The sequence below is a fragment of the Populus nigra genome, chromosome 7 (genome assembly GCF_951802175.1).
Source record: "Populus nigra chromosome 7, ddPopNigr1.1, whole genome shotgun sequence".
NCBI lineage: Eukaryota > Viridiplantae > Streptophyta > Magnoliopsida > Malpighiales > Salicaceae > Populus > Populus nigra.
Window position 1 is genome coordinate 20,682,640 of NC_084858.1, and position 15,436 is coordinate 20,698,075.

The 15,436-nt window shown below is 34.7% G+C and overlaps 1 protein-coding gene and 1 long non-coding RNA gene across 2 annotated transcripts; both read left to right on the top strand.

The window, feature by feature from the left end:
- The first annotated feature begins 2,405 nt into the window (after positions 1 to 2,405).
- On the top strand, positions 2,406 to 5,013 carry LOC133699588 (uncharacterized). The gene is made up of 2 exons (XR_009843300.1): positions 2,406 to 4,350; positions 4,472 to 5,013. It is a non-coding gene; the product is annotated as an uncharacterized LOC133699588 (long non-coding RNA).
- Positions 5,014 to 7,153: 2,140 nt separating this feature from the next.
- On the top strand, positions 7,154 to 10,460 carry LOC133699579 (G-type lectin S-receptor-like serine/threonine-protein kinase At1g11330). The gene is made up of 7 exons (XM_062122877.1): positions 7,154 to 8,577; positions 8,666 to 8,776; positions 8,863 to 9,068; positions 9,146 to 9,356; positions 9,466 to 9,703; positions 9,800 to 9,950; positions 10,059 to 10,460. Exons 1-7 carry the CDS (start codon positions 7,293 to 7,295, stop codon positions 10,365 to 10,367), a joined length of 2,511 nt encoding a protein of 836 aa, XP_061978861.1. The 5' UTR covers positions 7,154 to 7,292; the 3' UTR covers positions 10,368 to 10,460.
- Positions 10,461 to 15,436: the final 4,976 nt, after the last annotated feature.

Genomic DNA, 15,436 nt, shown 5'->3' on the forward strand with positions numbered 1-15,436 from the left:
ATATTAATAAACTCATATAAAAAAAATAAAATAAAAAAATATTATTTCTAATAAAAAAAGACTTTGCGTTACCAGCTACGCGTCTCCCAAAAAGAAAGATCGCTAGTCGCTATATTATATACAGAAGAGGATAAACTAGCAGATGAGGACGGCCATGGTGTGATGCAACGCGACAAGTTGTTAAAGCTACCACGTTGCCATCAATCCCAAATCCTCCATGATTTCATGTGACTATCACTTAAGCCAGGGCCGACCTGTCTGTGAACTGAAGAAGAAGAAGAAGAGTATAATAAGCCATGCTTGTCTTTTCTCCTTCTTGTTCTTCTAAAACACTTATCAATTTTTTGAATACCTATCAATTGAATCATTTTTTGAGGGAAAAAAAACTGATAAATACAAAGAAAAAAATTCAAGAAAATCGTGTAGCATTAGATTATAATTTTAATATGAAACTTAATGATAGGTCCCACAAACATAATAACTCAAATGTGTTCTAAAAAAAATCTTATATTTTTTTTTAATTATTAATGTGTATCATCATTTTCATATAACTAGAGAAATTTATTCATCGATAAGAAGAGGAAAACACATCAATAGCTAGTCCACTAATTTCATGAGATAAGTAATCCTAAGAGATAGACAAATTATGTCTCATTATTTGACTTTTAAGATTTACAATACTATTTATTTATTTTTATTAAATTCCTTTGAATATACTAAATTCATATAAAAAATTAGTTCTTAAAATTAATTACCCTCGTGGATTACTGTTGTATAAATTAACTAAAAAAATACTCTTATCGTGGAATATATATATAACTAATATCCCATGATTAAGTTCTTACTCAAACTAGTTTATTTACCAAAAATATTATTATTATTATTAATTTCTTAATTACCGTCCATACTAGTGACTAGTGCATCGATCCACCGGCCAAAACAAAGAGTGGTATAATCAAAATTCTGTTTTCAAGGCACCACAATCGAACCTTTGACCTACTGCCAATAATATGAATGAATGTGAAACAAAAACCAACAGGCCACAGAAATTAAAATTGTCTGCATGATTGCTGTCCATATACTCAACATTCCATAGCCAGAAACAGAGCATGGTTTCTGTAGATATGGCGAATGAACACTCACCAGTCCTATCCTCTCTATATCCTCTTCATGACTTGATCATGGCATCCACTTCAAGTCCAAAATCAGATGATTTTGGCACAGCTACCTGTATGGAAATGCACCAACTATCATTTCTACTTTGGAAGATGATTTTGGCACAGCTACCTGTATGGAATGCACCAACTATCTTTCTACTTTGGAAGATGATTTTGGCACTATCTTTTCAGTGGGTATATATACATCCCTTGCCCAAATTTCAAGCTACATTTTCCGTGTCAAATCAGCTGGAAATTTGGAAACTAAGACGCTCAAAACCCTATTTAGAATTTCAAAATTGAGAAAATCTTGGTAGACACTAATGTGATGCATGCATGAGGGAGGGCTAGCGGCTCCTATCACTAGTATACTATAAAGCTTGAGGCAAAAACATCTTAAGAGGTGGGAAATTTTGAACAGAATACTCAAAAGCTTGTAAAAACTTCCAAGTTCAGAAAACGTTTTGCCAAAATATAAATGTGATAAATGGGTTTGAGGGCAGGACTATCACGAGTACAGTTTGAACATTCTGTAGAAAAGAGAGGACTAATGTGCCAGCCAAGTCTTCAGATGAGAAAAGAGTGAGGCTAATCACTCATTTGGTCCCTGCATTATGCTAGTTTGATTAAATGAGTCCCTCCACTACTAATTTGATTTGACTGACTCAACCGCGTTTTACCACTTAGAAGCATCATTGGTTTACCATTGATATTTTTTATGCGGTTGAAATGGAGTTTCAACGCTTAGACAGAAAGCTATAATCAAGACTCTCCACCATTGATGTATGAGCACTAATTTGTTTTCATGTTTATGCATGACATGTGTCCATATTGACTATTGGCTTGGTCTCCAATTTGTTAAAGAAAAAAATGCTTAGAAAATGAAATTTGATTTTTTTTATAATTAAAAATGATTAATGTCATAATTCAATTTTTAAATTTTTTAAAAACAAACATATATAAAAATAATAAATAACCAAAAAATAAATGAATAAAAATAATTTAAGAATTAATTTAAGACAACACAAATCAAAAATTTAAGATATAATAAAGATTGAATTATAAATATGGAAGTCAATTGGTTAAAAATTAAAATAATTTATAAATTTAAAAACTTATTTAAACTTTGGATTAGTTAAATTAATAAAACCAGAGTTTAATTGAAAAATTAAAGTTTAACCGTTAAATGTCAGAATTTCAGTAGGCAAAATGAAACTAGCCATTTCCAGGACATAAACGGAGCCGTTTCATAAAACTATTTATCGCCTTCTTTTTCAGGAACCGTTTCAGCAGTAAAGGCACTAAAACCGTTTCAGTCATGGCGCACGTCTCCTGGCTGCTATCCCTCGCCCCCACAATGCATGCCTTTACCAAGCCACGACCGCATGGCATTCTCTGGCCTTATACAGAGAAAGGCCGCAAACAAGAGGGGGGCAAAGAAAAAAGGACGCAAACGCCAGAAGAGAAGATCAAGGGACAGAGGACGGAAAAAACAGAGAACTTAGACCGGAAAACCAGAGGAGGAGGAAGACAGAGAGAACTGGGGAGAGCATAAGACCGAGAACAAAACACACACAGACGCGAAGGGACAAACACAGGGGAGAAAAACCAGAAAACACAGAGGAACATAAAACAGAGGGAGACAGGGAATCAAGGAGAACAGACAGACGAACCACACCAGCAACAAAATCAAAAGAAAGCCAGAGAACAAGAAAGAAAAGACTAGAGGAAGGGAAAGCAGGAAGAGGCTAGTCGATCAGCAACCGCACGGCTTCGCCTCTAGCCTCCAGGTAAGTTCTTCCTCTTCCCCACTTAGCAAAATCATTTCATTTGTTACTGTGCAAAGGTAAGATAATTATTTTGTTACTGTTGCAAGTTATTCATCCGCGTAACAGTGCGCAGCCGGGTCACTGGCTTGTAACAGTCATCAGGCTGGGCCGGCTGAATCCAGCCTAACTCATACAAACTGAACTGGATCCATCTAAAAAGGAACAAACAGATAAACAGCTAGGCCTGGGCTCTCGCCCAACCCTTTTTATTTTAGTTTTATTTTTATTTTAATTTTCGGCCAAACGAGTTTTATTTTAATATCAAAAAATTCTAAAAAAATTTATGAATTCTTTTGAATTTATTTATAAATCCCTCGTATTTTTTTATGATATTTTACTGTATATTTCATTTGTGAATTTTACTGCAACGGTATCCATTCTATGCCCACAAAAACATCAAATGTCATGTGGGAGACTTGTAGTTTTGAATGGTCAGCAACAGATTCTTTGGTCATCAAATGCTTCAGCTGGAGTTAAAGACTCAAGTGCACAGCTTACGGATGATGGAAACCTTGTCTTGCTCGGTAAAAACAATGGAAATGTCATATGGGAGAGTTTTCAGCGGCCTTGTAATACACTCTTGCCAAATATGAGACTTGGTGCTAATGCAAGAACTGGCGAGTCGACAGTACTAACATCATGGATAAGCCCTTCTGATCCATCCGTCGGACGCTTCTCTGTTTCCATGGATCCCTTAATAATTCCCTAAGTATTTGTGTGGAACTATAAGACTCCATATTGGTGGAGTGGTCCATGGAATGGTCAGATCTTTATTGGGATTCCTGAGATGAACTCTGTTTATCTGGATGGATTTAATCTTGCAAAAACTGCAGATGGAGCCGTGTCTCTAAGTTTCACTTATGTAAATCAGCCTAATAGCTATTTTGTTTTGCGTTCCGATGGAAAATTGATAGAAAGAGCCTGGAAAGTGGGAACCAGGATTGGAATAAATTATGGAAAGTGTGGAGCATTTGGAAGCTGTAATGCTGTGAATTCACCAATCTGCAGCTGTTTGAGAGGGTTTGTCTCAAAAAATCCAGATGAATGGAATAAAGGAAACTGGACAAGTGGTTGCATTAGGAGGACACCACTAGAATGCACAGAAACACAAAATATATGAGAAGTGAACCCAAAAGATGGGTTCTTGAAGCTTGAGATGATCAAAGTACCAGACTTTGCAGAGTGGTCATCTCTGTATTCAGAACTAGAATGCAGAAATGAATGCTTAAGTAATTGTTCCTGTATAGCTTATTCATATTACAAGGGTATTGGCTGCATGTTGTGGACCAGAAGCTTAATTGATATACAGAAGTTTTCCTATGGTGGGGCAGATCGTTACCTTCGCTTAGCATATTCAGAACTTGGTAATGCTTCATATTTTCTTCTTTTGTCCTACTGTTAATGTTTTGTGTACCAGTATTCATGTTAGAAGTTGATGCAGCCGATCTCCTCGAGTTGTTTGTTTTGTCAAAATTTTATTTGCAGATAAAAGGAAAAGCATGAAGATAGTTATCAGAATAACAGTGATTTTCGAACAATTGCCTTTTCAATCTGTGCATTTCTTTCATGGAGGTGCATGGTTAAACATGGAGGGAAAACCTTTTCAGTACTAGTTTGTTTTGGATATTTAGAGTTTTGCAATTTCAATGATGCTTACTCTCTGATTCTTAATCAGAAAGGAAGAGGAAGAGCAAAAGGAACAGTGGGGGCAAAGTTAAACTCCGGGAATTACCAGCTGTATTCAGTTTACATCCATAGTAGCAGTCTATATTATTAAAGATACAAAAAAGTTACAATACACATACATATATATGAACACATATATGAAGGAGGATTACATTTATTCAACTTAACTCCCATTATCCCTTGCTGCACAAGGCAGCCAGGCTACTGCACTTGACAGCCCTTCTCTCTCTCTCTTCTCACATATTTCTCTCAATTCTGCTTATAAATGGTGCTTTTATTTATAGGTTTTAATAGCAGCTCCTCCTGTTCTTTTATCAATAATAGTGGCCATTTTTTATCAATGGTTGGTGCAACATTTTTAACAATCTCAAGCTGCCACCACTAACCCACCATTGTAGCTTCTTATTGAATATATTTAGTCAAGCAGACGTCTACGGCTTGACACAATAAAGATATTGCATTGGGAAGAAACTACTAAAGCTAAGGCTGCTGCATTGATAAGTTAGAACACGTTGAATACTAAAGCTGTTATACTAAGCATGGCAGGCAGTTATATTCTGTTGCAAAGTTTGTTATTTTATAACTGATTCTGTTATTATACTAAAGATAGTACTATAAATATTGTATCAATCAATTCAATGAATAAAAAGAATTAAGTTTACACCTTCATATTCAATACTTCTTTCTTTAACAATGGAACAATGGTAGCCATCTTCTTCTAAAGAATGGGCTGCAGATGCTACCACATAAGTGGCAATATCCTAACACTTACTCTGATCCATGTTTTCAAGATGAAGTTATAGAAGCATGCATGTAGGTCTATTGTGTGTTCAAGAGTTTGCAAAAGATAGGCCAGCTGTGCCTACAATCATTTCAATGCTTCACAGCGATATTGTGGATCTTCCTGCTCCCAAGAAACCTACACTTGGTTTCGAAATGGACTCCCTTCAATGGAGCCAAACGATATGTTCTAATGACATATCATTTACTGTTATTGGAGGGCGATAGGTAACGAGTTTGAGGCAATATTTTTCTGTTACATGTAAATCTAGATTACTTATGTAAAATATCAAAATGTTAAATGCTTCCCTTATGGATCAGTTTGAGCATCCACTGATGAGTTAATTGACTTGATCTTCTACTACGATGAAGCCTGCATTTACTGAGAGGCAAATTCGTCGATAAATAGACCATTCAATAGAAGAAACATTAAAAACTTGCTGTTAACATTACAGAAGGCCAATAGACTGAAGTTCCGGATCAAAACTTGAGTTCCTTAGTTCATACATTATCATAGTTGTTGAATAAAGAAGGATAAAGACTGTAGTAGATTGATAGGATCTTACACAATTTGAGTAAAGGACTTAGCTTGTACTTGTTCTGTCTACAGTGATTTCTGAGAGGTAGCACCTAGTATACTTGTAGCATATTAGCATGTCATCAGGCTTCTGAATCCGACACTCAAACTACCAGTGAAGGAATTAGAACGTCTGATGTCAACATGCCATTGTAGCCAAAACTAGTTACTTTCTCTCTTCTCTTCTGTATGTTGATTGATAAACATAGTTATTGATCACAAATGGCTAGATAAAATCCCATGTTATCATGCACTTTTTTTTTCTTCAATTTGAGATGATGTAGAGGCTTGGTGTTATGATCAGTATATGTCTATGCTGCCACTAATCAGGACAATGGCCCCGAGTTGGCTGCAATACATGGGTTTAGGCCTGGTGTTATGATAAATCTTATTTTTTACTGTAACACATGGGTTTAGGTTCGCGTTTTCCAGTTTTATAGGTTGAGCAATATTTAAAAGATTATAAATAAATGTTTTACATATTTGTTCTATGATATATATATATATTTGAAGTATAGCATAAGAGTTATGTCTTTATAAAATAGCTTCTATGATCATGGTCGTAAAATCCGGATTGTGACAATGCTGTTGCCAAATTTGATTTTTTGTCAAGTTGAAGACCATCAATGAAACAAAGTAAATATCGATGGCTTGCAAGGAATCTTCCTGCCTTGGTAAATACGCAATGCTGTTTTATCGATGACCATTGACCCCTGCCTTGGTTCTTTCGTATAATTTTCTGTTCAGTGGTACTGACCTAAGTTCAAAAACATGATAATTCCTTGGTTTTTGCACGCATTATTATCATCATGATTGACAGCTGATGGAATAATTGACTCTTTGCTGTGTTCTCTGGACAAGTTGGGCTATGATTGATACTATTTACATCTCTTGATAAGTTTTTTTTAATAAAATAATAATATAAATTATATCATAAAATTCTATTTTAATAACTTCAATTATTAAGTTGATATGATTTTTTTAATATAATATTAAAATCTTAATAATTAAATGATTATAAATTCAAATTTTATTATTTTTATTTATTTATTAAAAATTAAATATAAAATAATACCAATTCATACAAGTTTCAAACTCATATATACTGAGACCACCGGTGAGGGAAGTCTTGCTTTGCGCTTGAGCTGGGCCCAAGCACAAGGGGAAGGATTTTTTTCCTTTGATGCCAGTTGAGAAAAGTTAATATTAAAGCCTAGTAGTGTAATGTATCCCATGCTCATCGAGAATTAGCAATTAGAAATTATGGGACTTGGCAGAGGCAAAATTTCGATGGCTCTGCTTCTCTTAACATCTTCTTTTTGCGTAGAGATTATCACTGCCATAGATACCATCACATCAACGCAATTCCTGAAGGATCCAGAGGCTATAGTCTCTAATGGAAGTATATACACTCTGGGATTTTTCAGCCCAGTTAATTCCACCGATCGATATGTAGGAATTTGGTTTAATGAAGTTCCTGTAGTGACAGCCATATGGGTAGCTAATAGAAACAAACCTCTAAATGACTCATCTGGGATTCTGGCCATATCCAAAGATGGCAATCTTGTAGTTTTGAATGGGCAGCAAGAGATTCTTTGGTCAAGTAATGTGTCGAATTTTGTTTCAAACTCAAGTGCACAGCTCTCCGACACAGGAAACCTTGTTTTGCGAGATAACAACAACGAAGAAATCATGTGGGAGAGCTTCCAACATCCTTCCGATACATTCTTTTCGAATATGAAATTAAGCGCCAATAAAAGAACAGGTGAGAAGATACTTATAACATCATGGAAAAGTGCTACTGATCCATCTATTGGAAGCTTCTCTGCGGGTCTTAATCGCCTAGACACACCTGAGATATTCATATGGAAGGATAATTATCCGTCTTTTCGGAGTGGTCCATGGAACCGTCTGGTCTTTATTGGAGTTCCTTATATGAATTCTGCTGCTGTTGATGGGCTCAATCTTGTAGATGATGGAGAAGGTACTATTGATCTAACTTTCTCTTATGCTAATCAGTCTTTTTTGTCGAGCTTTGTTTTGACTTCACAAGGACAACTAGAACAAACACGTTGGGAGCATGGCATGGAGGATCGGATTGTTCTATGGAGTGTTCCAAAGTTTGATTGTGAATTTTACGGCAGATGTGGCCTTTTTGGAAGCTGTAATGCACAGGCATCGCCTATCTGCAGCTGTTTAAAAGGGTTTGAGCCAAACAATCCAGAGGAATGGTATAGAGGAAACTGGACTAGTGGCTGTATCAGGATGAAACCATTGCAGTGTGAGAGAGTAAAGAGCGGGAGTGAAGCTGCAGGACAAAATGATGTCTTTTTGAAGCTAGGTAATATGAAGGTGCCTGACTTAGCACAATGGTCTCGTTTGACTGAAATTGAATGCAAAGATAGGTGCTTGACAAATTGTTCTTGCATAGCATATGCGTATAACTCTGGTATTGGCTGCATGTCATGGATTGAAGATCTGATTGATGTACAGGAGTTTTCCACAGGTGGTGCAGATCTTTACATTCGAATGGCGTATTCCGAATTAGGTGGATCTTTTTGTTGTCTTCCTGATTTCCTAGCAATCTTACAATGGTTTAAAAGCAGTTAGTTAATTGAAAGATTTCTGACTTGCAGATGGAAACCATAGGCGAAAAGTGATTGTCATAGTAAGTGCCGTTATAGGAGCAATCACCAGTGCCATGATCTGTGCTCTTTTGACATGGAGGTTCACGTCTAAACATAGAGGTAATATACAAATTCTCATAACTCAAATTAATTGATTGGAAAAACATGCAATTTGAGCTAAGACTTGTCTCTTGAATCTAACTCAGCGAGAAAGGAAGGAGGAGAGAAGTTGCATTCTGATACGAATGAAAAACATCCATCATTTTTGGATAGAGACATGACTGGAGACAGCATGGACCGTGTTAAACTGCAGGAGCTACGACTATTCAGTTTAGAGAGTCTGACAGCTGCAACAGACGGTTTTGATCTTTCAAATAAGCTTGGGCAGGGTGGTTTCGGTCCAGTGTACAAGGTATGCTGTTCCTCTAGAGTTTTTATGGTTATTGAACTAAATTGAACAACTTGATAAAATATGATGTGATTATCAAGGGAAAATTGTCAGATGGAAAGGAAATAGCAGTGAAAAGACTCCCAAGAGCATCTGGGCAAGGGCTCAAAGAATTTATGAATGAGGTTGAGGTAATTTCTAAACTGCAACATAGGAATCTTGTAAGACTTCTTGGTTGCTGTGTTGAAGGAGAAGAAAAGCTGTTGGTCTATGAGTACATGCCAAACAAAAGCTTGGATGCATTTCTCTATGGTTAGAGCTGATTGCCCTATCTCAAGTAAATATAATTAAGATATTTCTGTCTTTGATCTAGTCATTTATTTACCCTCTCACACTTTTTTCTGGGCCGCAATTTGTCTAGATCCTCTCAGAAAACAACTTCTGGATTGGAAGAAGCGCTTCAACATTATCGAAGGAATCTGCCGAGGTCTCCTTTATCTCCACAGGGATTCTAGACTAAGAATTATTCATCGAGATCTAAAGGCAAGCAACATTTTGTTGGACCCAGAACTTAAGCCAAAAATCTCAGATTTCGGAGTGGCCAGGATATTTGGAGGCGATGAAGATCAAGCCAATACCGTAAGAGTTGTTGGAACCTAGTAAGCATCCTTACCTTTCTGAAATTCCAGTCATTTTACAGAATCACATTATGATCTCAAAAATGTCTCTCATATTTCAATGTTGCTGATATGCAGTGGCTATATATCCCCTGAATATGCAATGGAAGGTAGATTTTCTGAGAAATCAGATGTCTACAGCTTTGGAGTTTTGTTGTTAGAGATTGTAAGCGGAAGAAGAAATACTAGTTTCTATGGGAATGAGCAAGCTTTGAGTCTTTTAGGATTTGTATGTCCATAAAACTCAACGCAGCAGTCATATGTAATGCTTGGATTTCATTTCTGACAACATTTAAATTGCTATTTTCTTATTTGTGCTACTACTTTCACTTCGCAGGCATGGAAACTGTGGAATGAAGGCAACATTTCAGCTCTAATAGATCCAGCAATATCTGATCCGAGTTCGCAGGTGGAAATATTTAGATGCATACATGTAGGCCTATTGTGTGTTCAAGAATTTCCAGAAGATAGGCCAACAGCTTCTACTGTCGTTTCAATGCTGAATAGTGAGATTTCTTATCTTGCAACTCCAAAGCAACCGCCATATGCTGAAAGGAAATACCACTTCAATGAAGAAAGACCCCATCAAAACGAAGAAAAGTGTTCCATCAATTACGTGACAGTCACAGTTGTTGATGGCAGATAATGAGTTCCCGTCACGATTATTTTTCCTGTAACATGTACTAGTAGACAATGGATTATCAAAGCTAAAATGTGCAAATGCTAAATATTTTTTATAGTTCCATTCTATTAAACCTGTTGATCTGATAAGCTACTGACTCAAAACTCGGTCTGGATCAGGTTTTATTTCGAAGGCATAAACGGTCAAATCCTGGTGAGACTTGGCTGGGTCAGCTCTAATTTTTTTCTTTATTTAAAATAGTTTTATTTAACTTGAATTAAACTAGCAAACCTGGAAGTTGAGCCTTGGATGACCCTGTAATCTGCTCAACATTTTTGAGTTGTTCAGTTGGATGGCGAGAAGTAGACTATGTTAAAATGCTAAAATTTAATTTAGCAGGATTTTGGTTTCCGTAATTTAAGATTTTCCAACATCGGTCCTATAGTTTTCAAGAATTCCAATATAACCTCATGTCGATAATATAACCTAACAATGAGCACATTTGCACATCACCTTTTGGAGTTCTTTTGTTTCTAAGATCTTTTCTGGGAGATTATTGCATGAAATAGAGTTGGGAAGAAAAGGACGAGAGAAAAAACATGAAATGAGACAAAAGGATGGAAAAATAGGCACACACTGTGCATTGTTTGATTTTGGTGATTGCTTACTAACTGGAACACATAGAGATTCATGTATTAGAGGCTAAACTTATTCCCACTATTACATTCATGTCTTTTTATGGGTTACACACTGCTCTACTAGGAAAAGATACTGTAATGTTTTGAATTAAAAGAGTTAGGAAAAGGCTACAAAGCCCTTGGTGGCTTAAAGAGAGAGTATAAATAAATAAGGGTATTGTAGTAATTCAACAAACTTGATAAATATAAATAGAAAATAAAAAAGAAAGAGAGAGAAAGAGATCTAAAATTAAAAGAGCAAACCAGCAGGAGAGAAAGGGAGGAAGAAGAAGAAGAAAAAGAGAAAAGAGGGAAATTAAAAGGGAAATAGAAAGGAGTTGGAGGAAATAAGTAAAAAGGGTAAGATTATGTTTTAATGTGTATAATATGTTTTCTTTAGCTTTAATTTCAGTTTTGATGAATGTTAGGGTTTTGAAAATTTGTGTTTTGGGTTTAATTGATGAGTTAATTTGAATGTTATAGGGTTAATTGTTGTGGGTATTTGATTATTTGATTGATTTTGAGAGATTGAATTGAAAGATGATAATGATTTTGAGTTATGATTTTGTTTAAATGGTGAATTTGTGTTATAAATTTGGAGAGGATAGTAGGTTTTCTGTTAAAATTCTTGGTTGGAGGTTGAAGAAGACAAAATTTCGGTTTGGTCCCTCAATTTTAGAAAATTACAGTTTAGTCCCTAAAATTTGGAAAATTACAGATTGGTCCCTGGATCATATTCCGAGATTCTGAACAGAATAAAAGATAAATTATGGGCAGAATTCCTGTATAGTTATGAAATTTTAACACTTTCAATTTAGTCCTCCAATTTGACCCTAAAAATTTGGAAAAATTCCAGAATGGTCCCTGGAGTATAATGAGATATTCTAGACAGAATTGAGGATTAATTATGGTCAGAATTTCAGTATAGTAGTGGATTTATGACAAATTTAGTTTGGTCCTCCAAATGGACAAAGTTACAATTTGACCCTTAAAAATATGATAAATTACAGATTAGTCCCTAGTTGTAATATTAGCTTTTGCAGATTGGTTTTATGAATAATTAAGGGTTATTTATTGAATTATTATCAATTTTATTATTTGTTTTATTATGGATTAGATTTCGAGAAAACCGTTAGATTTTGAGTTTTTAGAAAAATAACTAGTTTAGTTTAAAAACATATAGGGTTATGGAATATACCCTTAGATAAGTGTATCAAATAGGTTATATATGTTTTTGAGTCATTCTTGAATATGCCTCCTTTGTATTCAGATAATCTTGATATTCTACCGGCGGGACGTCAGTAGGATTTTCTTCAGTATTTGCTTTTGACTTCTATTTGCTTTCGAGTCAGATGAGTGAATAATTTTCCATATGCATGAGAAATATTATAAATATTTGATTTGCTAATATGAATTAGATCATGCTTCTTGATAATATATATGTTGATTATTATCCTTGTTTTGATAAAGCATGATCAATTGTTAAATCTGAATTCTTGATATGAACCAGTATATATTTTGAATTGAATTCTGAATTGATAGCTCCTCATTTGATTGATGTCATGAGTTGAGCCTTGAGATATGAACATTTCTGTTTGATTATGATTATGAACCTATGATATGCCAGTCAGAATACTCATGCTAGCAAGGTAGTGTTAGTCTTTGTGCACATCGTATCTGAACCCTAGTTGGTCGGGGGAGTCACCAACCTGTGTGGACTGATCATCCCACAGCACGGAGCCTCATGCTCATTGTATTTTGATTTTCTGACGAGCTTAACTGTCATGACTCGAATCCCGGATCCATATCCGGCACATAAGCAAGGTTCCCCTCCAAGGTTCCATACCTATGCGAACCCAAATTTACACACAAACTTATCATAACTCAATCAGAGTTCAACGCAGCATTAATAACAAAATCAACTTCATAATATAATTGAATTGTCTTAATACAAGAGTTTATATAAGTTAAGAGTTTTGGAGCACTAACTACACATAAAGAAAAGGTACAAAGTACAATCAAAGAATAGGTTCTGAAGGTCCAACAAAATGACCTGCTATCAAGCTATAAGTCTGAAAAGGATAAATAATGAAAGAGTGAGTTCAATAACTCAGTAAGTAGATAATATTCAATTTACACACATGAGGTAATACAGCAATGAGAAATACAGACACACACACACAAGTATGGCTATAGGTTCTTATAGGAAGGTTTCTCAAATAGGCCATAACAAGAATATCATATGGTAAAACTCGTCAGAAAATCAAAATGCAATGAGCATGAGGCTCCGTACTGTGAGATGATCAGTCCACACAGGTTGGTGACTCCCTCGAACAACTAGAGTTCAGATACGATGTGCACAAAGACTAACACTACCTTGTTAGCATGGATATTCTGACTGACATACCATAGGTTCATAATCATAATCAAATAGACATATTCACATCTCAAGGCTCAACTCATGACATCAATCAAATGAGGAACTATCAATTCAGAAGTCAATTCAAAATATATACTAGTTCATATCAAGAATTCAGATTCAACAATTGATCATGCTTTATCATAACAATGATAATAATCAACATATATATTATCAAGAAGTATGATTTAATTCATATTAACAAATCAAATATTTATAATATTTCTCATGCATATAAAAAACTATCCACTCACTTGACTCAAAAGCAAACAACAATCAAAAGCTAATACCGAAGGAAATCCTACTGACGTCCCGCCGGTAGAATATCAGGATTATCAAAATACAAAGGAGACATATTCAAGAACGACTCGAAAGAACATTTAACCTATTTAATACACTTAAGTAAGGGTGTATTCTGTAACCTTATATGTTTTGAACTAACTAGTCAATTTTCTCAAAAACCCAAAATTTAACGGTTTTCCCGAAATTTAATCCATAATAAAACAACTAATAAAATTGATAATAATTCACTAAATAACCCTCAATTATTCATCAAACCAATCTGCAGAAGCTAATATTACAACTAGGGACTAATCTGTAATTTATCATATTTTTAAGGGTCAAATTGTAACTTTTGTCAAATTGAAGGACCAAACTAAAAATATCATAAATCCATTACCATACTGAAATTCTGACCATAATTAATCCTCATTTCTGTCCAGAATATCTCATTATACTTCAGGGACCATTCTGGAATTTTATCAAATTTTTAGGGTCAAATTGTGATTTTTGTCAAATTGGAGGACTAAATTGAAAGTGTTAAAATTTCATAACTATACAGGAATTCTGCCCATAATTCATCTTTTATTCTGTTCAGAATCCCGGAATAGGCTCCAGGGACCAATCTGTAAATTTTCCAAAGTTGGGGACTAAACTGTAATTTTCCAAAATTGAGGGACCAAATTGAATTTTCATCATCTTCAACATTAAACCCAGAATTTTCACAGATTACCTACTGTTATCCCCTGATTTCTAACACAAATTCACCATTCAAACAAAACCATAACTCAAAATCATCATAATCTTCCATAATTAACTAAATAATCAATTACCCACAACAATCAACCCTATAACATTCAAATTAATTCATCAATTAAACCCAAAACATAAATTTTCAAAACCCTAACATTCATCAAAACTGAAATTAAAGCTAAAGAAAACATATTATACACATTTAAGCATAATCTTACCCTTTTTACTTATTTCTTCAACTCCTTTCTATTTCTCTTCTAATTTCCCTCTTTTCTCTTCTTCTTCTTTCTCCCTTCTCTCTCACAGTTTGCTCTCTCAAATATTCAGATCTTTTTTTTTCTTTTTTCTATTTATATTTATCATCTCTTTATTTAATTACTAATATACCCTTCATTCATTTATTCCAACTTTTAAGCCTTTAAGGGCTTTATTATATTTTCCAATTCATTAATTCAAAACGTTACATTAACCTTCTGATATTCTTGTTATGGTCTATTTGAGAAACCTTCCTATAAGAACCTAGAGTCATACTTGTATATATATTTCTCATTGTTTTATTACCTCGTGTGTGTATATTGAACGTTATCTACTTACTGACTTGTTCAAACTCACCATCTCATTATTTATTTTTTTAGGCTTATAGCTTGATAGCAGGTCACTTTTGTTGGACCTTCAGAACCTGCTCTTTGGTTGTACTTTGTACTCTTTCTTTATGTCTAGTTAGTGCTCCAAAACTCTGAATTTATATGAACTCTTGTATTAAGACAATCGAATTATACTATAAAGTTAGTTTTGTTATTAATGCTGCGTTGAACTCTAATTAAATTAGGATAAGTTTGTATGTAAATTTGGATTCGCATAGGTATGGAATCTTGTTTATGTGCTGGTCATGGATCTGGAAATTGGGTCGTGATAGATACCATGATGATTCTAACAACAAAGTGAAAAAGGAATTTTTGACCATT

Coding starts and splice junctions, on each gene's coding strand:
- LOC133699579 (XM_062122877.1), top strand. CDS start 7,293: ATGGGACTTGGCAGAGGCAAAATTTCGATGGCTCTGCTTCTCTTAACA. Junction 9,357..9,465: donor CTTGGATGCATTTCTCTATG/GTTAGAGCTGAT, acceptor CAATTTGTCTAG/ATCCTCTCAGAAAACAACTT. Junction 9,704..9,799: donor GTAAGAGTTGTTGGAACCTA/GTAAGCATCCTT, acceptor GCTGATATGCAG/TGGCTATATATCCCCTGAAT.